Source organism: Charadrius vociferus, unplaced genomic scaffold, assembly GCF_000708025.1.
Source record: "Charadrius vociferus isolate BGI_N301 unplaced genomic scaffold, ASM70802v2 scaffold14, whole genome shotgun sequence".
Classification (NCBI taxonomy): Eukaryota; Metazoa; Chordata; class Aves; order Charadriiformes; family Charadriidae; genus Charadrius; species Charadrius vociferus.
Window position 1 is genome coordinate 11,233,933 of NW_009648876.1, and position 24,164 is coordinate 11,258,096.

A 24,164-nucleotide genomic window follows, 5' to 3' on the forward strand; every position below is an offset into this window, starting at 1 on the left:
TTTCCACGTTGCAAAGGTCCCTGTTAGAATCTCTGAAGTGTGCACGACATGTAAAGTAAAAGCAGCTATTGGATGACAGGGTGACAGCAGGGTTGTCTTCTCTAATGCTTGCTTGGTGTGCTAGGAAGAGTAATGAAAACAGTGGAATGGGAAGTTTGGATAATGGCCTCTCTTGCCCTGTATCAACTCTTATACTCCAAGGAACCCTGGTCTTTGCCCTAAGGATTTTCATTGAGAGGTCGTTGTTACTGAGGAAGCTTTAGCACCATTTCTCTCAGTAAAGTCAAGCACTTTGCATCCATGAAAGGAGTTAAATAATTTGGTGGTGTATTTTTAAATTGCTCAACACTGTGGTGTGTGCAGATCTCATGGTGAATTCTCTATTTGGTCCTCCTTGTTTTGTGGACATAGGTGTCCTTGCTGCTTTGGAGGACTGTTTAGCCAACTGTAGGCATGAAGAAGTGGCTAAAGTATCGAGAAATGTAAAAGAGTTACTGGACAAGATATTAATAGGCTTCATGGTAAAGAAATGGTGAGTAGTAGGACTAACTTTTTTCTTTCTTTTTCTTCTCTTGACCCCACAGGTCCTGCAAGCTCTGTGATTGCCAAGCAGTGAATTATGGGCTGGGTAGCCACCAGTGCATCATGAAGATTGACCTTATTTTTGCCCTCTTGAGGATCACGTGCTTTATGAATTCACTCTCTCCTCCATCTTGCTGCCACCTCCGTCAATATTGTCATCATTTCTAGGAAAAGAGAATTTGAGGCTTGGGCTTCAGCTCCGCCTTTCCTTCCTCTGTGGAACAACCAGTGTCACCTTTGTGTTATACCAAAACAAACCACTGTGGTTACTTTGCCCTTCACAAAAGTACACCGGCTGGAGAAGTCACTTCATATACCATGTACTTCTGAGATAAAAGCCTCTGGATCCTAAAGGATAATTGAGATCTTTCCTTAGGGAGGACACGTTTCCTCTTGGTCACGTGCACTTGCTATCTCACTTTTCACTTACTCTCCCTCTCTCTGTCACTCTCTGTGCTCTCCTCCTCTTCCCATTGGATTTAACATTTGGTGTTGACTGCTGGGGTTCTCTTCCCAGTAGTGTGGCTTTTATTTTCCTCCTAGGGAAGAGAAGATTCTTGAAACAATGGGCTTCACTCTGCACTCCATCTACTTCACCTTGAAGGTGAGTTTGCTGCTGTGCTCCTTGCTGGGTCTCTGTTTGGGTCTGGAGTTCATGGGCATCCCCAACCAGTGGGCCCGCTACCTCCGCTGGGATGCCAGCACTAGGAGTGAACTCAGCTTCCAGTTCAAGACCAATGTCTCTGCTGGGCTGCTCCTCTACTTTGATGATGGTGGTGTCTGTGACTTCCTCTGTCTGTCCCTCGTTGATGGGCGCATCCAGCTCCAGTTCAGTGTGGACTGTGCGGAGACTACAGTTATCACAGACAAGCAGGTCAATGACAGCAACTGGCACTTCCTGATGGTCAGCCGCAATCACCTTCGGACGGTGCTAGTGCTGGATGGTGAAGCCAAGCCGGGCGAGGTGCGTCCACAACGTCAATATATGAATATTGTCAGTGACCTTTTTGTTGGTGGAGTCCCACTGGACATCCGTCCTGCTGCCTTGACCCTTGATGGTGTTCTGAGCGAGCCTCCGTTTCAAGGGTTTATCCTGGATCTGAAATACGGCAACTCTGAGCCACAGCTCCTGGGCAGTCAAGGGGTCCGACTGGAAATGGAAGGGCTCTGCGCAGAAAACCCCTGTGAAAATGGTGGCACTTGCTTCCTTCTGGATGGTGAGCCACACTGTGACTGCTCAGCCACTGGATATGCTGGCAAGCTGTGTTCTGAAGGTAAGAGAATACTTCCCTGCTTCCCATTGATCTTTACATACCCAAAGGGTTAATTTGTCACTTAGCAGGGCTACTACTGAGCTCTTGTCAGTGCTGGTGGCAATCAGAGGAATTAATGTTCCACCATTCTTTTTCCAGCTGGAACTAATGAAGTGGGAGTAGATGGAAAGCATGAGCAATTGCAAAAAGTGCCTTTCTGAAAGCACGCTGCATTTGTAGCATGGATAGATTTTCTTCAGCAACTTATTAATAAGGGTAGAAAATACAAATTGGTAAATACAGAACCCTATGTTGGTGTCGGTAAAAGCAGCAGTAAGAAGTTACCTTAGCTATCTGGGTGAATTCCCTGTGCCCCTGAGAACTGAGTGAAGTTTTGGTAAACAGGGGCCATGTATGGATGGCTAACACAACTGATTGACAGGACATTGCAAAAGTTAGGCCATCTTTGATGTTAGCTGCTGCTAGTTTGTGGAAGCTCCATGCTCTCTCTCAATTGCTTGCGTACTAATTGCTGAATGGCACCTTGATTGTTTTACCATCCTTGATTAGATTGCTTTGGGACCTCCTGAACGATCTTACTTAGTATGGCAAAGGGAAGAGGGATTTGAGTGTTTTTGCGCTGTTTCATACTCTCTCTTAAAGTTTGAGTCCAGGTTTAAGTCATGCAAACCACACAATAAAGTGTATTTCCTTGGTCTTCAGCAGTGTAATGGTAATGAACTCTGTATGTACAAGAGACTTAAGTAAGTGGACTGAAAATCCCAGTGTGAATTTGAGAATCTCATCACAGCATTTTTTTATGACATTTAGGTTTAAACACAGCAGTTTGAGCTTAAGCCAAAAATGAAACCTGGGCAAGAAGTGTCCAATCTCAAGGAAAAAAAAACCACACTGAACTTTTGTCAAAATGGAAATACGTGCAATAATATCTTATCACAAGCAGAATTTGTTTACTTTTTTTGGCAATGAAAATAGACTAACTGGAATTTCATATGTAGAATGTGAGAAGTGCTGAAAATAAAGTCCCTATACTGTTGATATTTAAGCAAAAAGCCCTACAGAAATAATATGTGAATACAGCTCTCCGTTTACAGCATAGATGGAGAAGCAAACATGTTTTTATAGGGAGGGAAAGTTTGGAAAATAAACATGACATCCATATGTCCATTCATTTTAAGGTGCTATTAATGATAACAGAAAATTTGGCTTTATATTCAAATATCACAGTAACAGTACGTGACCATTAGATAGGAGGTGCGAGCCTGTGAAGTGCTGAACACCGGAATTCTTCCTGACTACTGGCTCTGCACCGATCAGGTCCAAACCAATAATGAGCCAGAACTATTTTCTGTGCTTGAGCCATGAGTTATGTGGAGCTGGAGAGACTGCTGGGTGTTACCAGGCACTTCGGCAGCTGGGCTTCTGGGCCTGATCCTCATACATTTACAGAACAAACATACCTCATGTCTAAATGCCAGTTTTGGGTAATGGAAGATTACGAGAGCCACACAGGCATGTGGGCTCTGAAACGTAAAGATGTAAGTCTCTTTCTACTGCTGGGCTAATGGATCCAGACTCCACGGGGAGCTGCTGAAGACATCAACAGCGTATGGTTTTCAGTGAACGTCTTGAGAATATACTGTAAGTGAGCAAAGCTTCTGTGTACCTGTGGGGCTATCGTGAGAGCTCTAACTAGGGCTCGGGTGGTGGAATTTCTGCATTTCCAGGGTGGGTGGAACAATTTGAAATCCGTCTTCTAATGAATCCAGGGATATTTCTGTTGTAGACATCACGGATCAAGCAGTGCTATTGTTACCTTTTGAAGCCATGCGTCACCATTGCTGTTTGTTTCCTATACTGATTCATCAGTTTCCAGCCCAACCTTCTATTAAGGGTGAGCAAAGAAGTTTGTCACGATGTACCTTTTCTAGTAAACCTTTTTAACTCACTGTTAGCTGTGATCTGTTCACTCACGCATAAGATGCTGTGCAGAGAACTTTTCCAATGGAACAAATGCAGAGATTTCCACAAACACTCGTTACCTTGTCTGGTTCTTCAATTTTGTCTTGCATTACTTTGTGGTGTATATTTGGTTTATGTTAGAATTTTATAATCAGCCTTGTTTTCTCACTCCATTATGCTGCAGCAGTGGTGATTTCTGCGTGTTAAATGCTGTCATCCAAAAATGTTACAGTGTCTGTGCAGATTGTGAAAAGAAAGGGAAAAACAGAAGAGAAGCTGTTTAGTAAGTGGAAAGAAGCAGACGAAAAAAAGTGACAAGGAAACAAAACAGGGACCAGATTAAGTATAGTTTCCTTTTTATCTGACTTGGAAAAATGTAGCAAACTCCGAAGACGGTCTCTTTCAATTCCGTGAGTGTGGCAGAACATCCACGGATGAACAGGAGGATGTGGTAGGAACAGCAGAACTGGATGCAGGCTCTCCCTGCCTATGGCTTGATTGGCCATTAACTAACTTGTATTTTCTTTGTTTGCTTTTTTCCCAAGAGATTGAGATGTTTTTGGTCAGAACTGTTCCCTTTTGGTTTGTTTCCTTGTCCTGCTTCTGGATATTTGCAGATGTAATGTGGTTGTTTTATTCCTAGTCTCATTTTTGAAAAAGACATTGCTCTTTCAACTGGATATCAACAACTCCCTTTTTGGGGGGGAAACCTTAACTCTATTACGGTATTTGCTAGTCTGTAGTCTGTGTGCATATTTTCATTTCGTCACCAGAGTTGGCTCTTTTACTGGGAACTGATGGGATCCAATCAATAACAACTTCTGTTTGAACAGCTAAATGCAATATGTACATTTTTAATAATGACTTCTCTTGACAGTGTCCAGGCCATTACTTGGCTATTGACAGATACCTATGTCTGCAGATGGTAAAACCCACAGCAAGCTTGTTTATACTGTGGCCAGAGAAATAAGAAAGAAATAGGGAGTGGAATCTGCTGATCCTGTGCTGTGATGGAATGAAGCTCCATTTACAGTATTAGGGGTTACTGTAACGCAAAGTGCAGTTCCAGTTATGGTGAACCTCAGCAGAGAAGAACCATTCCATATTGAGACAAAACTGTCAGTCCTGTCCAGAATGTGCCCCCGGTGTGCAGAAAGATTTTTGGCATTTAATGTGCACCCAGACAGAGTTAGTAGGATTGTGTATGTCATAGTAGCTACAAGCCCAGATGGGTAGCTGAGCTGGTCATTGCTGGTCAATGAGAAGTACAGCTTCTGTGCCTGAGTGTATACAGTGGGAGTGCAAATGTGTGCACACTTTGGAAGGTTTGGCTGTTTTGAATAAAATGTGATACTATTTTTATTGCAGTTGGGGTAAACTCATTTATTGAATCTGACAGCTCTGTAGGGTACAAAGGATGGCTGATTTGAGTAGCAGTTAATTTGTATGTTTCTGGGCAATGGTGGCATTAGACATGAAAGCTGAAGTCAGAGACACCTTCCCCTCTAATAAACCTCATCAGTCTCTGTGGGATCAGGCTGCTGCCAAGAGAATGAGCTTCCTGTAGAATTTGAGCAGCACAGATACATTCATGTCACTGAGAAAAAAACCAACAAAACAAAACAACAAAACCTTCCCCATGCAAATTTTGAAAACTGTGCTGCTGTAGCAGCCAGATGAGCACGTTCCTATCTGGCTCATTCAGGATCACGCTGCCTTCCTTAGTCTGCAAGAAATTCTCTCTTCCTCCGACATCGCAGTGCAGAGAGCGAGTTCGCTAATGTGGACAGTGTGACTGCAACATCGTATGTACAAGCGTATTTTGGCCCAAGACCTCACTCCTCTCCTTAGGCCCCTTCTGGACTTAGTGAGAAAAGGTGAACAGAAGATGTGCTTAGAAATGGCATTAACTCTGCTTGTAGTTGCAGAACCAAGACGTTGATGTGATCACCAGCTTCACAAAGCACCATGCTGAAGCCTTTGTGTTGCCTGCAGGGGCTGTTTCTAAACGAAGCCTGAATAGGGGCCTGATTGCACCTCTTCCCTTGATTACAGAGCAAGATTTCCTGGGGATGCTGCCTGCTGAATGACAGAGGAGCCCGTTGCTCTGTAATTATCACACTTTTAACTGCAGCGGGAACAGATTTTTCTATAGCCCCTCAGCTTCGTTTAAAGAGACAAGTTACTGCAGGATTTATCCTCCACCTGCCCCTTCGGAGCAGCCCAGTTTTGGCTGCATCTAAAGGGACTGCCTAGCCTCACTTGCAATCTCCGTATCTCCCTGCCAGCCACCCCAAACTTTGTAATACTAAGGGCTAATTTGGCACTTTGCCATGAGCCTGATGGGTGCACTTAATTTGCATATGCATTTACATACATTTTGTAATCAGAAACAAATGAACATGACCATAATATTTGCTTCCACTTGCATATTCCTTGATAGATGAATATAAATTGGTGGTTGTTGCATTCACCAGCAATAAACAGCTGCAGACCCTCCATTTGGTCTTGCGCTCTGCTATTCTGGAGGACAGCAGGCAGTTCTGGGACACACTTTGAGGGGCCCAGATCTTCACTCACTAGTGCAAAACTTTAGAACTGATGGTCACCGAGGACTGTGGAGTAAATATTGCAAAGGGCAAATCTGGTTTATACCACTTCTTATGCTGCGGCTCTGGCCATTGGGCAGAAGGCTGGTAAGAACTCTGCGCATGACTTAGTTTTGCAGCAGTTTGTTTTTCCCCATCTATTTCTTTTGCTCATTCTTCCTGGTTTAAGTTCCTTTGGTTGTGTTTAAAATAGTAATCTTTTTCCTGTCTGGTTGTAATTTTTTGATGCATCGCCAGATGAGCACCAGAGAGAGATGATGTGTTAAGATATTAATTAATGTTTATAAAGTGCTTTGAAACTCCAAAGTGCAGTTTAAGCACCATTTGTTATTCTCAATAATAAATATTAAAACTGAGCGGGAGCTGCAGAATTTCAATTTACATCCCACATACCCCTTCACAGCAATGGCCTAGGAACCATCTCCCATCCCTACTCATGGACTGCCTGCAGCTCCAGACCTAGCTGGATTTGTTTCATATCCTGCATTAAAAGCAGGGGAGCCACAGGGAGATTCCAGGCCCCTGTATGGGGCATGCCATTGATTCAAACAGCCGAGCTGCAACACATGCTGACAGCTATATTCTTCTTGTTTCACTCTTCTGTATTATAGATGACCATGAGGCTACAATCCTTTTCTGCTTGATTGCAGATCAGCTGCAGCCCTCAGGCAACATACAAGTTTATAGCCTGCAGTTACGCAAAGTTTGGAGATCTTCTCTGCTGAAATGAAGCAAATTGTTGGGTACAAAGGAGATCACCATTTGGTGTGAGGTAGAACTGGTGAAGACAGAAAAATTTGTAGGCAAGAAGGAAGTGGGACTCGGGGGGGAAAAAAATAGCATGAAAATGTTACTTCATGAAAGAGTAAGCCGTAGTTTACATAGGCTGATTACAGCAGCTGTTCTGTCTTGGTTTTACCTGCCTGATAGTATAAGAGAACAGTTCTTGGTTGTCACAAAGAGAAGATTTGAATGGGCTGAATGAGCTTCTGGAGGACTAAATCTAGCTGGAATCTGGATACCAGCTTCCTTTATCAGCCCATAGACCAGCCTGCTGGTCCTGCTTTGTTCCAAAGTGTGCACAGATAAACTGGAATTTTTGGTCATTACTAAACAATGATTTAAATAAAAGTAACTAATAATAATTATGAAAGTGAGCAGAGCCAGAAATTCCTCTTTCCAATTTGTGGTCAGGAGATAATTTGATTTCAGAAGGAAGGTTTATTTTACTTTGGTTTTGCCCTGAAAAAAAAAAGGGGGGAGGGGGCGGGGAGAGAAAGACTTGATCTATTATTACTGTCCAGGCTTCTGCTGAGCTAGGCAGCCTGTCATGGAGGTCAATCAGCAGTAAATATAGCCCCAAGCAAGACAGCACATGCTGTAGCCTTGCTTTCATCGTTATTCCAGGATGGAGGTGTGCAGGTCATTTGCCACAGGGTAATTTTGGTTAGGTTTTGGTGGAAAAAGGAGGGAGATAGTCCTCCCAGATACCTTGAGGATGCTGGAAACGGCACAACAAAGCTACAAGGAAAGAAGTGGAGGAGGAGCACATCTGTCTCGCAAACTCCGGCACTACTAAGAGAAGACGACCGTCTGCACGTCGACCTCAGCACTGAGAGCTCCCGGGTGTGGGAGAAGGTGGTAATCCATGTGATGAAATGGTAGAGCGGCCACCTCTCCTGGGCCAACCTCTGATTTCACTTTACCTCTTGTTCCTTTGCTGACCCACTTTGAACTTAATGGATAGCAAAGCTTCTTTCTCTCCCTATAGAAAACGAGGCAACTGCCATGCTATTGCTGTCCAGAGACAGCAATGTGACTTCTGTGTGTCTCTCCTTCATTGCAGACAGGCTCACTGCCATTGTAAACCTACCCTGCAGAGCAAAGCATTTGCCCTTCCTCCATCTGTGATCAGGTCCAGGAGCTGACAGCTGGGTGCAAAACAGCCCAAGGGCTGAGACATAGGTGTGGGGATGCAGGGAGGACTGCGGATGTCACGGACTACTCAAAGCAGAACTGGTTTGTATTTGAATATACTTGCTCTGAACTGGGGCTTTGACCTGAGTATACTACATTAACTTTCTGTGTTGCCAACAGCATTGCCAGTCATGCTGTTTTCAGCTGTCCAGGCCCTGCCTGCTTGTACACTTGCTCACCTCATTATCCTGTGAAGAGACCAAGGTATAAAGTGTAAAGAAAGTAGACTGGGGCAGCAGAATTTGGATGGTCCTGTCCTTAGAGTGTTAGCACCTTAGAGACTACTTTTGTTTTCTGCACAGGCTTCGTGTGTCCCCGGGTTGATTTGCTGGCAGACTAAAGGACTCAAGATTGAATCAACTGACCTTTCTTTGCAGGGGGTATGTACCTGGTTACCCTCTGTGTCTCAGTTTTCATATCTAAAACTTGTAGCCAGTGGGACTTCCTGTCCTCTAGATACTAAGAATCCCAGATGCTTCTTCATAACAGTGATAGAGGCATATAAATATCTTATCACCATTTACCTGCCCTGCTAATTCATGAGCATTGGGTAGGATGACGTGGTTTGATTGTTAGTTTTCCAGGTAGGCTTACTTACAGTTAGAAATTAAGGTGTCTTTCCTTGTTAAGTGGCCATCTTTGAGGAGTGTTCCTCATGTTTCTTTTCAACTGAAATCTCCCAGTTTCCTGCTGCTTTGTGCAGTGTCACACTCTGAGTACTTGGACCCTTCCCAGGCCAGGCCGGAGCGGTGCTGGTGAAGACAGAGCCCAAGCAGCGGTGTAGCCTCTTCCCTGTTGGGTGACATGGAGCAGATGCTGCACTGAGGAGTGCAAATAGGAGCAATGGGAGAAGGAGAGCTTTTGACTTTTTTTTTTTTTTTTTTTTTTTTGTGTATCTGTCCCCCAAATACCCTCTGTCATAAACCTCTGATGCTGATCAGATGCTTTTCCTTGTGTGGTGACCCACCTCTGACTACCTGTCTGCACTGGCGCTCTCCCTGCTGTGGCTGCTGGTTCCAGCCTGCCCCTGTCGCCCTCAGTGCTCAGGACTTGCCTCGACCTTTTGCTGTCACAGAAAGCAAAGAGTGTATAAAAGGCTACTAGAGCAGAATGGCAGAGTTTGCACTTCCTCTGTTCCTGTATGAATCATTGCATAAAAAGCAGGACAACAGAGGAGAAAGCCCTCTGGGCTGTTTTTGAGTGTCTAATTAGCCCAAAGCTGGCAAGTGTTTTGTGGTTCTAAGGCACTGAAAGGGTAGGTAAAATCTTTCTTTTCCTGTTAACTCTCATCAACACAACTTTAGCTGCTTATTAGACACAGCAGGTGTATTTGTGGCTGGTCTGCAGTTTGCAATGTAAGCCAAGGAGGAAAGGGGTACTTGGCTCTCAGGATTTTGTTCTGAGGTGTGATCTTTCTCCCCTTACTCATGGAATTTAACCAGCAAAGTAACCTGAGTGAATGTAATGGACTGGGTTTGATGCTGAGTATTTGACGTAGACCTTTATCTGAAAGGAAGAAGTAATTCATTGGTAGATGTAGAAATTTGAGCTGTAGATTAAAACCAGGCTTCAATCTCTAATGCTGCTGGCAGGTCCCAGAGTTAGCTTGTCTGCTGCATTTCTTCAGAAGCCTTTCTCAGACTGTGTCGTCTCTTGGGTGGATTTTCATTTCTTCTCAGTTTGTTGCCTTAGTACTTGAGAAAAATGACACTGTCTTGAGTTTTCCAAACCTCTGGTGTGTCTCTGCAGGCATGTGTTTGATTTTCTGGTCTTTCCTGCTGCTTCCATCCTGCCAGCTTGGCTTTCAGGGCCAGCGTGCTTCTCAGTACCTTTCTCCTTAAGGTAATATAGGAGAAATCCTTGGAGCTAAAGGCAGGTTTGTCCACTGAGACTGGTCAGAAACCACAGTTGAGGCAGAGAGAGCTGGCAGAGATGAGAGAGGCTTGTGTTGTGATCTGCAAATTTCATAGCTCAGTGGCGTTTGCAGCTAAATTCCTTAAGCTCCTTTCTGTGTGTGGCTGAAATATATTGCTTATATTCCCCAAAGAGTTTTTTTTTTTTTTTTTTTTTTTTTTTTAAATGAGGAAGAAGTGTATGGAATCACTCCTTAATAAATTGTTGTTAAAAAAAGAAGGGAAAAAAGAAAAAGGTGAGGCTTGTGGGGAGGAAAGAAGATTAAATTGCTTGTTTAGAACCACCTAAGTAGCGAGAATTTGTGTGCTTTTTCTTCTGTCTTTTGCCCTTTCCTCTGTGGCTTCTGTGAGAGCTGCCTTGGAACTCCGTGCAGTAGGAGGCAGGGGACTGTGCAAAGGGACTACCCTGCATGATGCCTGCCTGACCTCTGGTGTAATTGGAGTTCTGTGTAGGTCCTTGTTATTCAGATAGCTTTGACTTTTAAGGAAGATAACAGGAGATCAATGAACATAAAAAAAAAAAAAGGATTGGATATATTGCCATCATAAAGGAGTAGTGTTGTTACACATCTCAGGATAACCAGAGCTAGAGGTATGTTTACATTAATGTCAAAGACGAGGCACAACTCATACAGCCATAGCTAACTGAAAATTTGCCAGCTCAGGTACTGGTAGCTGAGTGATCATGACAGCTTGGAAGATAGTCATATGATGATAGTAGTACGGCTATAGGTTTATTATTGGGTAGAAGACCCTCTGAGAAAATATTGGATGCTTCAGAAAATGGCGAAATCCTCTTTCTTCAGAGTTCCTCTAGTGGGCACTGTGCTGTTGAAGAACTGACTTTTTTTTTTCCTAATTGAAAATAAATAATAAACATTAGGGCTCCAGTGATCAAATTGCAAATTAGGTTTCTGGCTTAGCTCTTTCCTCCTAAATTCTTTATTTTCCTTCATTAGTTAAGCTGAAATGCTCAGCCGTGTCTCAACTGCAGCAATGAACACATCTACAACAAATTCCCAAACCTGCTGGTTTTGAACAGATATGAGACCTATATACCTATACACTTTATCTCTACTTCATATCTTGCACGTAAATGTATCTACAAGGCAGTCTGTTTTTTGACTGCGCTATCTTGTGGCATGTTCAAATGAAAGATGTGTGAAGCAACATTTTGACCAGCTAAGACCCATCAGAATAAGGCAACTTGGAAATATTTTCCTTGTGAGAAATGGTGGTTTCATTCAAATAAAAATATTTAGAAAAAAAACCCCTGATTTTGATGACAGTCTGCAGAAATAGCAATGTATTTTTATTTTGTAGAATTTCTGGATTCTGACTTTGTTTGAAATGTAATCTATATCAATTGTACATCTATTTTGAGCTTATTTTATAACTTACTGACATTATTGTCCCTAACACGGACTTACTACTGAAGGGCTGTAATATATCACAAAAATATTGAAGTGTTTTAAGAAAGGGGCATATGATCCCACACTGACTAAAAAGCTCTGATGAAAACCCATGGACACAACCCCACTGTGCTATGACTGTGGGAACTGTTTGGCCCAGAAGTGGAGGCAAAAGGAGACCTAAGCATGGGATAGACTTGACCAGAGAGGAGAACAGATTTCCAGCTCGCAGAGAGTGAGCGGAGCCTGGAGCACAGGTAGGGCGATGAGTCAGATCGATGCCCTTTGAAACCTCCCAGGAGGGAAGAGTGTCGTGAAGCACTGTTATCATTTAAGTTCATTGGAAGTGACAGATCTGTAGGTACTGCTGTTTGTCAAGAACTCCAGCAAAGGAAGGGCCTAAAGAATGATCTTGGGTGGACAGGACTTGGGTGGGTTATTCCCCATTTGACTTCTCAGATGTGCCAGTATCATCAAACAGTGCAGTGTCTGAACAGTGAAAGTGAAGTCAGCAAGGCTGCACATATTAAAGAAGAACCACAGCTGGTGATTTGAGAGTTTGGGATTGCCAGCAGTATGGTTTTTAGCTTTTTAGTGTGTTGGATTGAACCTAAGTAGTTTGCAGTGTAGCTGGCCCTGAGGACTGGGCAGTGGGCATTCCCAAAGAAAAGCATAACAAATACCTCATTGTGCAAGAAATGCTCTTTGAAATGTAGCCAGCCCAAGCTGAGATTTGGGCTTGATGAGCAAGGCTCCGCTTATGAAAATCACTTGGGAACTACACTAGTATGGCATGACACCCATTCTTGAGCTCTGGGATCTTTTCCCTGTCAATGCCGCTGCCAGTGTGGTGACTCCCAGTTTGCCTGAGGCAAAAGATAGCTAAACCAAAGTACTAAGTAACAGATCCTCTATCTCGGGAGAACAATTGGCTGTGATTTCAGACCTCATTTGTCAATGGTGTTTAATTATAGCCCTGCTACCACTTACAGTGGAGGTCACTGCTCTGGTGTAGGTCTATTTAATGCTCCCTCTGGCCTTAAAAATCTATGAATCTATATCCCACTATTTTGGGGCATTTGTAACAGTCCCCACTGGTTTTCTTCCAGAGCTGAAATTGCTTACTCTTGGTTACTTGACAAAATGTTGTTGTTGGAAAGCTGACTAAAACAATTTAAGCCACTTTTCAGGTCTGGGAGTGAAACAGAATGTAGGTTTCATCTGTTTTACTTTCTAGCCTTACACTTGCCCAGTTTTTTCTCCTAGTGAATGGCTGGCTGACTCTGCTGCAGTGTGCGTACATGAACTTGTAGATACAGTGTCATTAACGAGGTGTTCTGTAGAAAATACATCAAATGTACAGATCATCCTATAACATGTTTTATTGAATGTAAATAGTATTCAACTTAAAATTAACCTCACAAACCAAGTGCTCCTTAGCCAGGCAAAGCCTTCGTTCATACTGATGAAATATGTCCTTAACTAAGAACTAAACTCAAATCTATTTAGATTTGTTGATCTTGTCAGTTTAAAAAAAAATACTACTTTTAAGTCCCTTTTTGAAAAATTATTCAGGCACCGTGGAGCCTTGTGACTGGATTGGGCTTCTAAATAGTAATTTTGATCATTTTAGCTTCATATTGTATTTATTTCCATCCTTTTTCACCTCAAAAGATTTGGCCCAAAGAACACATTTCTATTTGAGATTCTTTTCTTGCGTGTGTTTGCCTTTAATAATTTGCCTTTGATACTGAACTAAAACCAAGGCCATTCAAATGCTCTTTTTTTTTTTTTTTTTTAAACTGAGTGAAGAAGGAAAATTAATTGCAAAAATCCTGCTTTAATGTGATGTTAAAGTTGTGAATTTCAGAATTAAATGGTAGTACCTGCTACAATCAAAACGCCATCATGGCATCCATTCAAATGTGCTTCAGGCATCCTGCACTTGAATTGTGTGCAAGGCAGGAAAATAAAAGAGCTAAAACGCTGTCAGGTTAATAATAAATTGTGCATACATGTGGCACATTTCATCAGAGTATTCCTAAGCATCTCACAACTACTGATAAATCAGTCAGCCTTCACATCACTCTACCACACTGTGAAATGCATGTTATCTCCATTTTACTGATGGCAAAACTGAGAGGCAAGCAGAATGTGAATTATTGAAGGGTGTCGAGTCAGAAGCTGCCTGAGGTGGGATTGGAATCCAGAACGCTAAATCCTAGGTATTAAACAATATAGTAGTTTATCTAGTTTTATCCAAGTGTGCTAGAAAATCCACAAAATACTGTGGTTTACATTGAATGTGAAGCTAAAAATGGGGCTTCAGATTTTTGGGATTCTTGTAAAATTTCAGTTGATTGAAATTCAAAGAAAGATCTCTTTTTGTTCTTTCTAGTGGACTAGATTGTATATACCCAAGCAGTTCTGCCATTTGTGGCTGTTGTTGCATAACTTTATCATCTGAAATCATCTTGAACCAGCTGGTTCCCTACCTCTTGCTATTGTGCTGCACTATTTGGGCTATGCTTTATGGATTCATCTGCTTAGTGTTGGTTTATAGTCAGTAGTGAAGAAAAATAGATTTGTGACAATAAAAGTTTTAGCTGGTTTTGCCTATCTGTGGTTCACATGCTCTTCAATATTACTTCAAAACAGGGAAGACAAGATCCAGTTCCTTCCAGTGTTTCCAGTAGAAAGAGGTTTATGGTTTCACCAAAAATGCCAAAATGAAACACTAATTCCAGGTCTTTGAATGCTTTACGAACATCCCCTTGGACGGAAGGTGACAGGAGAAAGTCTAATGGGGTCTTACCTGGTCTCCTCCCCTCTGTATTTCTGCAAACTTGCCAAAATGATGCTCTCGTGTAACCTCTTCCTGCCTAGTGTTCATTTTCAATATAGTGTCGTGGTTTAGGCTGAATGGGCTACTGGGGATGTGGGGCACCCCAGATGGGACCGACAGATGTTCCTCTCTACCCTCTTCTAAGAGGGTTGAGACAGTGAGTTTTACTGGAAACTTTGCTCCAGAGTGGAGTGACTCCAGCAAACCACTGAAGGCAGGACTTTTATGTGCTGGGCTTCCAGCTGAGAGATAGGTCTGACTTTCTATAAAGTTGTTCATATGGGATGGAGACAGAAGAGTGTTTGATTGGACTATTTTGTTTTGTTTGGTTATTTTGAGAGAAGATCACATGGAAAAACAAATTCCTGGAGAGACCTGGGCTTTTCATCTCTGCTCTCTTTGAGCAGCTTAAAAAGAACATGTTAGAAGAGTTCGTTCTTCTGTGTTCATTGCCCAAAAGTCTCCTCCTTTAGACACTGAAAATGATTCCAGTATTTCCCATTTCTAGTGTTAGGCTTGAAAACAAAGTTGCCGGGCAAACAACAGGCACTCAAGTGAACAGAAAGTTCTGCATGGAATGAAGATGGTGGCAGATGGGGCATGATAACCTTGTGCTTATTCTGGAAACAGTAACATAATGAGAAAACTTGAGTAGAGGCTCTTCAGACCAAACGTGCTTTCTTATTTTCTGTGTAATCATGAGATGCTGCATTTAACTGTAGTGTCTTCCAAAGATACTCTGTTTTACTGCATAGGATACAAGAGCGTGAGTAGGAGTCCTCTGGTCAGGGGTAACTAACCAGTTCTGACCTGGCATTTATTATAGAAGCTGTTTAAATTAGGTTATTAGAAGCTGTAAGCATTACTTATGGATTTTTTTAGTGCAGTGCACAACAGAATTTAATTGTTGGTGCTGTGAAGCAGCACATCACTGGAATTCCTTCAGGTCTGTAATAAAACTCATCAGCAGAACTAGGCCAGAAAGAAACAGATCTAAACTAACAGGCAATGCTAATATCAGGAGTGACATTTGTTGGTAGTGCTGTCAAAGTGGATCCCAAGATACTCACAGAAAAAGGAGTGGCCAGTCCAGACTGAGATGTATTGCTAGAGCTATTAACTCCATGATAGATGGTTGGAGAGTGGTGCCCAGACCTGTGACTGTATGGATCTTTTCCTTAAGTCTTTCTGGTAGTCCTTCATAAGCCAAACCACACCTAAACACCACCACTCCAGCTGTTCCTTCCTCAGAGCAGAAGTATGAGTTGATTTTTGTAGCTGCTTATGGTTCTTGTGCTTTTTTTGCTGCTTTTCCTTCAGCCTAATTGTCCCATTCAGGCTTCACCCTGGCTCTGTTGGGCTCCTCACTGTGTTGGGAGTAGGAAGGAAGTAGAGAGCACTCTGACTTTGGAACTAATCCTTGTTCTTCTTGGCCCCCATCTTAACGTGGTAGATGGAGGACGCTGATTTCAGGAAGAGGGGAGGTGGAGTGAGAGAGATGACAGATGATGTGAGGAGAAAGCAGAACTGTCAAGATGATCACGGCTGACAGAGGAAGAGCCTCCCAGTTGTGACTGGCCAGGCCAGCTTTTGCATGCTGGCACTGGGAGGCAAAGCAATCTTTCTGAGGCAAAGCTACAGGAAGCTGGGGGTTGGGCTCTGCAACTGGAGAAAAAGAAATTGAGTCAGCAAGGGAGAACCCAGTTGTGCTGTGTGTTTGAGGTGGGAAGGCTGCCCAAGCATGGAAAACTGATCAGCTTTCAAGGCACCCAGTTGGAAGGTAAAGCTGTACTTTCACATTTGCTTCCCAGTATTTGTCTTCAACTAAGTGAATTATCAACATCTTTTGAGGATCTATTCCATGAGCATCTGCTGGGAGGACTCTAAGTCTCGCTCCTTTTGATGTTTGATTCCCTTGCTGGAATTGGCTACCTGATGCTAGAGACACACTGCTCACTCCTTCCTAGCCCTCACCAAATGTGTCCCAAGAACCTTTTAAGAAAGATGCAGCAATGCGTGAATCTCTATTTTCCTACAACGGTTATCTTTTTTTCTCATTCCTCTTCTCTTGGCTTTGGGGAATGAAGTCCTCTAGGTCTTCAGATGTCACTGTGGATCCTATTGGGCCCACACATTCCACATATATGAAATTAGAGGATTAGAAATTGTAGGAGCTTTGAGTCTCCCTTTTCTGTAATAGGATGATGTAAAGGAGCTGTGACCTTCTTCTGTTTCCCTCCAGGCTTTCTGACAGAGAACTAGATGGTGGAAAATGGCTAATACACTCAAGTTAAACTAATCTCTGAGAAAATACTCATCCGTGTTATCTCCTAGACCATTGAATTGCTTCTGTCTGTCTGAACTGACTCTTCCTGACCCCTTTGGGATTCAAAGCGCTGCCAGCTTTAACCGCTCTGTATTTTCTAGGGGTGATCATTATATGGGGTGGACACAACAGGAATCTCTTCTGTGTGTGGGAATCTCAGAAAGGAGCAGATGCTTGACTGTCACTCTCCACACAAATGTGTAAATTACAAGACATGAGGTAAAAGCTCCATCTGCTGGAACAGTCTTTGAAGGCCCTGTTGGAGACAAGCTCCATCCTTCTGCTCTCAAATGAGGTGGCTTTGTTAAGGGCCTCCTATAGCAGATAGGAAGCAAAGACTAGTATGGAAAAGACAGCAGGCAGAAAGCAGCCAGAGCTGATGTTACTCATGTGCTGAGGCAGCAGCACCGAGGCTGTCTTGATCATCATTGGTACTGGAGCCAGGTGCTGTATTTCAAAGGTAACTGCCAAGGTCCTGCCTCCAACCTTGTCAGGAATAGCCCAAAGTTGACCTGTATCCAGCAAACCAATGATAATCTGTATGTCATGAGATTGCATGCTGCTGAGAGATATGGAGTCGGTAAGAAGGTGGTCTGTACTGCATTTGAGACAATGGAAAATATCTTTCCCTATTGGTACGGAGAAAGACTGTGAAGAGAAAGATCTAGTGACAAAGCAGTACTAATGCTTACTATCAAAGGTCCTGTTATATCCTTGTCATCTGCTGAAGCAGTATCATGCAACCTGGGGTATACTATCGTGCTGTTAAGTGCCCAGAAGTTATTCTTAAGAGTTTCAGAGACTCTGGAGATCAATATATCAAGTATAGCTTACAGGATATGAGATGGTACACCCAAAATTATTATAGTAAATAGATCTCTTTAACCATACCCGAGCTCTTTGCCAGCATCAGGTGAATGATACCCAGCGCAGCATGAGTAGAGAAGGGATACCAGTTCCTCCTGTGGGACTGAATATGTCTATAGTGATTAGTTCTGGCAACATGTGATTTCTTTATAGGAGCGTCATGCATTTCCTGAAGGAGATCTTGCAGGGCATAAAGTTGTAAGGAACAGTCAAACCCAAATGTGACTCTGAAGAACTATGGAAAGGTGTCAGCATGGTATTCACCATATTTTTAAGAGAGAGAGGTGTTTAGACATTATTAAAGAGGGTATTGGCCAAGGTGGTCTTGCAGATGGTACTGGACTTCCCAAACACTATGGCTATGTCTACCATGGTGGCAGCATACTACCATGGAATATTAGACATCAGAGGTTCAAAGAGGCCCAGATCAACCCTGAAGGCTTTCACTTGAGACTTTATAGCTGTAATACAGAATAGAATTGCATGTTCTGAAATACTAGAAGGCCCAACTGGTGCTTTCTAGGGTTTTGCATTTTGCAATTGAATTACAGTTCTCAGATTGATAGATTTTACTTTTTTAGCAACCTGAATATCGTGCCAAGAAGCTTAGTGAGATGTCGGTGGATAACAGTGGTCTTCCCTAATAATACAGCCCCCACATATTACACACCTGCAAATTTGCAGTGGTGATTAGGAGTACTTTCAGAGTTAAGTGAATAAATCTTTGGAGACAGCCTCACGTCTTTTGTAAATCACCGTATGGCTGTAGCTATCTGACCAGTTTGATCTTTTATATTTTCTTCTACATTCTTTTTTAGGGTATCCCTCATAAGAAAGATTGACCCCAATAGAAGTGGGTGTTGCTTTCTCTGGGAATCATACAAGAGATTACGTAGGAGTGAAGAAGCAGCTTTTGCTCATGTTATATTACATCAAGTGATAAGGCAGGTTGTTTGCCTGTTCTAGGTCTGAAGTAACCTAACAGGTGCATACATATTGTCTTCTGTCGAAAGTTTAGGATAGTAAAGTAGACCTTTATCCCCTGACATCTCCAAGCCCAAGACTGGCTCACAGTTCTTGCATACCATCACCCAGTCTGTAGGATGTACCTTGGAGTGGTGCTGTTGACCTCAGTGTTCTTAACGCACGGCCTGTTTTTTTTGCTGACTCTTGTCATGTTATTGTGAGGGGTTCATCAAGCATTCAGAAATTGGTGTGGGAGAGTGTTCTACTTCCCCCAGTAGATGGAAGCTACAGTAGTTAATCTTTCACCCATAGCAAGCAGTTAAGTTCATGGACATTATGACTGATAGGCAATATTGTCCTCTTGGATAGTTTCTTTTTCTCTAGTCATTTACAAGTGGGGATTAAACTGTATGACACTGGTAAGAGGAATTAGTGCCTCTCAAATGTTGGTGTGCAGAACTGATGCTATTTGTTAGGCTTCACCTCTGGCCTTCTGGAGCATCGCTGAGGTCAATATATTCTGTCTAGGCACCATAAAAGCAAGGGATCACATGTTTCCGCCTCACCTTTTTATGGCTAATCCTGGAGAAAAAGAGTATTTCTTATTGTCCTCCCAACAGTGACAATGGTCATGACCATTCTAGGGCAATATTACTATAAGGCACAGATACCCACTTGAGCTATCTACAGTGGTAAGTAATGTGCTCTCGGAAGGAGATGAAACTACACTAATGTCCTGGAATAGAAAGCTGTCAGGCTGGTCTGCGTGGTGTTTCTGCCTGTTTTACAGAATTCTGTTGTGACATGACTGATAAGCAATATGTCCATCTAATGTTACATTATATAAACAGCCAGGGACATGTACTCAATTGTTGTCTCCCTGGGAAATCACCAGGATCTGAATCTAGTGTTATGAGCCCTGTTACTCTACGCCCCCAAGCTGGCAAGCTTGCTCACCAGACTTCTGATATCCAGCAACTGCTGGCTGCTGAAAAAGTCCTTATAAATGTTTTTCTATAGATTTTGTTAATACAGATATTTCATGACAGACTTGTTCACGAGGGAAAATACCATGTGTTCCATCTGCTGCTCTATATACTGCCTGTGCTAGGTTTCTATTGGCTTAATTTTGCAACTGTGTAATTTTCTATTACTTCCCCATATATGCTGCCTAACATCCAGGATTAGGTGGTACAGAGCTATGATTTTCCTGATTGCCTTTTACCGAATGACAGTATTTGGGTTGTCATACCTGTCTGGATGTCCCACTGGACCCCACCCTTCTTCAATCTTATGTGGATGTATACCAGAATGGCCTGCAGATAATGTTCCTACTTGAGTGGCTGCTGTGCATGACAGATGGGAGGTGAGTGGTTGAATATGAGTACCAGTTTGCTTACAGATTCAGGAGATTGTCATACAAGCCAAGTTCTCATTGAGAAGGAGTTACTTCTCAGAGTATGAGTTTTAAATAGGAGGTGCTTAAAGCTGTCTGAACCTGTGCAAGCCCCTGGTAGATAGCTCCTACGTGCTGCCCTTGCAACATGCTGGAGTAATATTCAATTCTTGGGGTTCACCTTGCAACAATATCAGCATATCACATACTTATGCAGCTACATCCAATCTTGTGTTCTGTTTTAAATTCAGTATTAGCAGTATTAGTAATCCTTCAGGGTCTCCATTATACTCACTTTTTTCATTAGAGACTTAACTTCCACCTGAAGCCTCAATGTCTGCCTTCTAAAGTTTGATTTGAAGCAGCATTAGACTGTAATACCTTTGAATGTTTCTTCTTGTGGATGTCCTCTAATACAAAGACTCATCTTCAGCTCCTTCAGCTGTACCACTCAGCCTTCAGTTGCAAGAAGATGGTCCATAACTCCATACCTGAAACTCCAACTTCATTCCTACCATGTCCTTGAAGTTCTTTTCAAATCATCATTTCACCTCTGTGGAGGTGAAAGGAATACATCTCTTGGACCACCTCCTGGTGTATTTTGACTATATCCAGCCCATCAAAGATACACCTTTCTGAACCACTTAGAGATTGTATCCAACTCTCATTAAATGAATGAGCTGGTTTGGATATGCAGACACACTTTACCAACTGTTGCATAGTTTTCCATCCTTGAAGACATTAAAAACCTGGCTAGTGAAAGTCCTGAGCAACCTGTTGTAGTTTGACCTGAGGGAGCTGGGGGGTCCAAAGAGATGGTCTCGAGAGGTACCTTCAAACCTCAACTACTTTGTGATTCTGTGGTTTTGTGAACTTGGAAGCATATGGTTAGTGCCTGTTTCTGCAGCATGTTGTGAGGTGGTAATACAGAATGATCCATTTTCTACTCTTGTTTAACATTATGTCTTTGACAAGGCAGCTAGGTCAGATGCCAGTTCAGGAATACCATCCTTCAGTTGCTCCTTGATATAGTTGAAATACTTTTCTCCTTCAGTCCTGGAGGGATACTGCTTTCCAGTCATTTCCAGTGGGATCCACACTGATGTATTCTTGAAGAGAACAGGTATTACCTTTTAGTAATTATAGGTCATAGAAAAGAAGGTACAGTCCCTCTTCCAAATCCCTCAGCAACAGTGCTTATGACCATCACTGAAATCCAAAAATGAATTCCCTCTCTGCTTCCTAATGGTTATTATTTTGTTTCAGGCCTGTGTCTCCCTAGTGAAGGAAGTTTTTATTAGCTCTTCAAGTATGGGACTGATTACTCACCTGGCAGTGAATGAGGCTCTGTAAGATGTAATCAGAATAAGCTGAACAGCTTTCCCTGGTTCATGTTGCAGTTATGGGCCCTGAATTGTTTGAGAAATAAGACAGAACTGTGGCTTTCCATGACCTCATCACACATGTGGAGATACAAACACCCTGGGACAGCCTGACATATGCTGCTGGTCCTGACACCTTCTTTTTCCATGCTTTTGATGCGTGAACACTTAGAGCTGGATCCCAGCTGGTGAGGAATAACAGTTCCTGGAGGAAAGGTTTTTTACTCGTGCAACAAACACTTTGGAAATTTTCTTTTTCTGCCCTGACATTATGGCACAGCTCAGCTGCAAAGAGATTGCATTTAGAAATAAGAGACTAAATTGTATTCTTTCTCTGCTTAAGACCCAGGTGAGGTATCAATTAGTGTTAGTGTTTGCCAGTGTGTTTGACAGTTGTCTTGGTGGTGGGATTGTGCTTTCTCAGTTTATACAGTGCTCAACACTTTTGTGTACTGTTGGAAGCCAATTACTATGATGGTGGCTTTTCTGGCTTCAGAAATCAGCCAGGATATGAATTGAATGCTCTAGTCAACTGCTTTGACTTAGGTCATGGAAGGACTGCTAGCTGGAAAAAACTTTGAATCTTTATTGACATACAGTGGATTTGAACTGATGGCTTGGAGGTGAAAAGCTTCATACTGCTCAGCAGTGTCTTTTGTTTAACAGATGTGAGAAAATGAGTATGGAAGCTATTTATTGCACGACTCCTTTTCACAGATTTAAGAAAGAGTTGAACTTTTACAACATTTTTTTCAAAACCAAAAATATGCACAGGTCTTTTCCCTACACCTTTACTGGCTGGTATATTATATTAACACATTAATCAAAAGTATTTTGGACTGTGTATAAAAAAAAAAACCCCACAAAAAAACCCCCAAAATTCTTCTGCATGCAAGTGCTGTTAATTTTAGGGGCCTTATCCTAGTCCATTCAATGAAAAGAGACATCTGCTGAATTCAGTGGGTATGAGTTCCTGCCCTGCCCTGTGATTATGCACTTGGGTCTGCATCTGCATGGATCCCACTGCAGGCAGGAGGTCTACATTTAGACATTCACACAAGAAAATTTAGTGTTTTGAAAGATGCAGAATGCAGCTGTTTCCCATCATTATGTTTCACATTTACTTAAGTCAGCAGTTACTCTTTTCCAAGCAGTGCCTTTCAACAATAAACAAGGCAAATGCTTCCAATAGAACCTCTTGATGACTTCTATTTAATTTAAATATATATATTGCAGCAGCAAATACAGCAATAACATGGAATATAAAACCCACTAACACATACTCTAAAAATGATATGTAGGTGTAGGAGGGAGAGAAAAAGAAGATGCGTTTCTTCTGATTGCTTATGCTGTATTTAGGGTGGTTATTGTAAGTTGGAGGAGCATGCACTGTATGTTCTTACGTGTAATAAATAGAGTTCTCACTTTACAGGCACACTGGAACTCCATCCTAATTAGAATTGGAGTGAATGAATCAATAATTAGTTGATACTTACTTATACCAAACCCAGAGGCATGCTAAGTGCATTATAGATACCAAGTAAATTTCAAGATCACAGTCTTTATTTTCAAATCAGTAGGCAATTCAGGGAGATGAGTGTTTAGAGCAGGAGACTGTGAGTGGTTCCTTGGCCAGAGAGACCTACTGAAGCGCAAATCTTAGTACCTGATAGCACCAGGTGGCCCACCAGCACAGTGGCGGCCTTTTCTGAGGAATCTTTCCCTTAGAGCTGTTCCACACTGGGGAGCGGGTGGGTGAGAAAGAGAATGAGAGATAGTGTGCAGGGATTTTTCTGGACTTCGATAAGAAGGCTCAACACCAGATGGTGTAATAAAGTAGACACTTTAATAAGATATAATAAAAAGAGGAATATTGCTTTCGTGAGGCATCAGATGGACCTTGGATGGATTTTCCTCCTTCTCATGCTGTAGTGTGTTTTATTTTGTGTAGCAAACAGAATCACATATCTTCTCCTGATGAGTTGTGAGGTTCTCTGTCATAACACCCACCAGGACACACCATAGGCCAGCACAGGGCACTCCAGCAGGTTCCCGTGCAGTGGCTACTCCTGCTAACGTCTGGGCTTCCCAAGCCCTAAGTACTAGGCCCAACAGAGCCGGCATGGCCTGGTCAAGATCACCAACTCCTCAAATACAGTGTCTACAACAAGGCTCCCAATACATAACTGAGTTACAGATTAATCCAGTCTGAATCCTGTAATAAACCTAGATTTTATTCCATATTAGCTGTAATCAGTATTGAGAAAGTAAGTGGGAGTTTTATTTCCCCTCCCCCCTCTTTTTTTCGAGAAGAGATATATAATCTCAGGAATCTTAGGGAGGTCTGTAACATTGTGTGAGTTGGATTCAGTGGTGCAATACTAATAATTCTACTTAGACCTTCCAACAAAGAGGTACCACGATGCTGGGGATACAATATCTGGGCTACTGGGTGGAGCCTGCTAGAGGTCCCTTTCAATGTGGAAAATGCCATCTCTTGATTTATGTGGGACATCTGCGTGCCTTGTGGATGGATGTACTATGCCATTTTTGTCTTGGGATGTGGCGATGCAGGACAAAGAGTGTTGGCATATGACACTAGTTAGTGCCAGGCGTAACTCGGCAAAGGAGAGTTCCTTGACCTCCAAGGCTG

The 24,164-nt window shown here is 42.5% G+C and overlaps 1 protein-coding gene across 1 annotated transcript in view; it reads left to right on the plus strand.

Annotated features, from left to right (window-relative positions):
- Positions 1–1,147: 1,147 nt before the first annotated feature.
- Positions 1,148–24,164, plus strand: part of NRXN3 (neurexin 3) — a gene marked incomplete at its 3' end in the record, with an annotated part of 723,331 nt that continues 700,314 nt past the window's right edge. The window contains exon 1 of the mRNA XM_009887058.1: positions 1,148–1,856. Within this exon, the coding sequence (XP_009885360.1) occupies positions 1,148–1,856 (709 nt within the window). The remainder of the gene's footprint in view (positions 1,857–24,164) is intronic.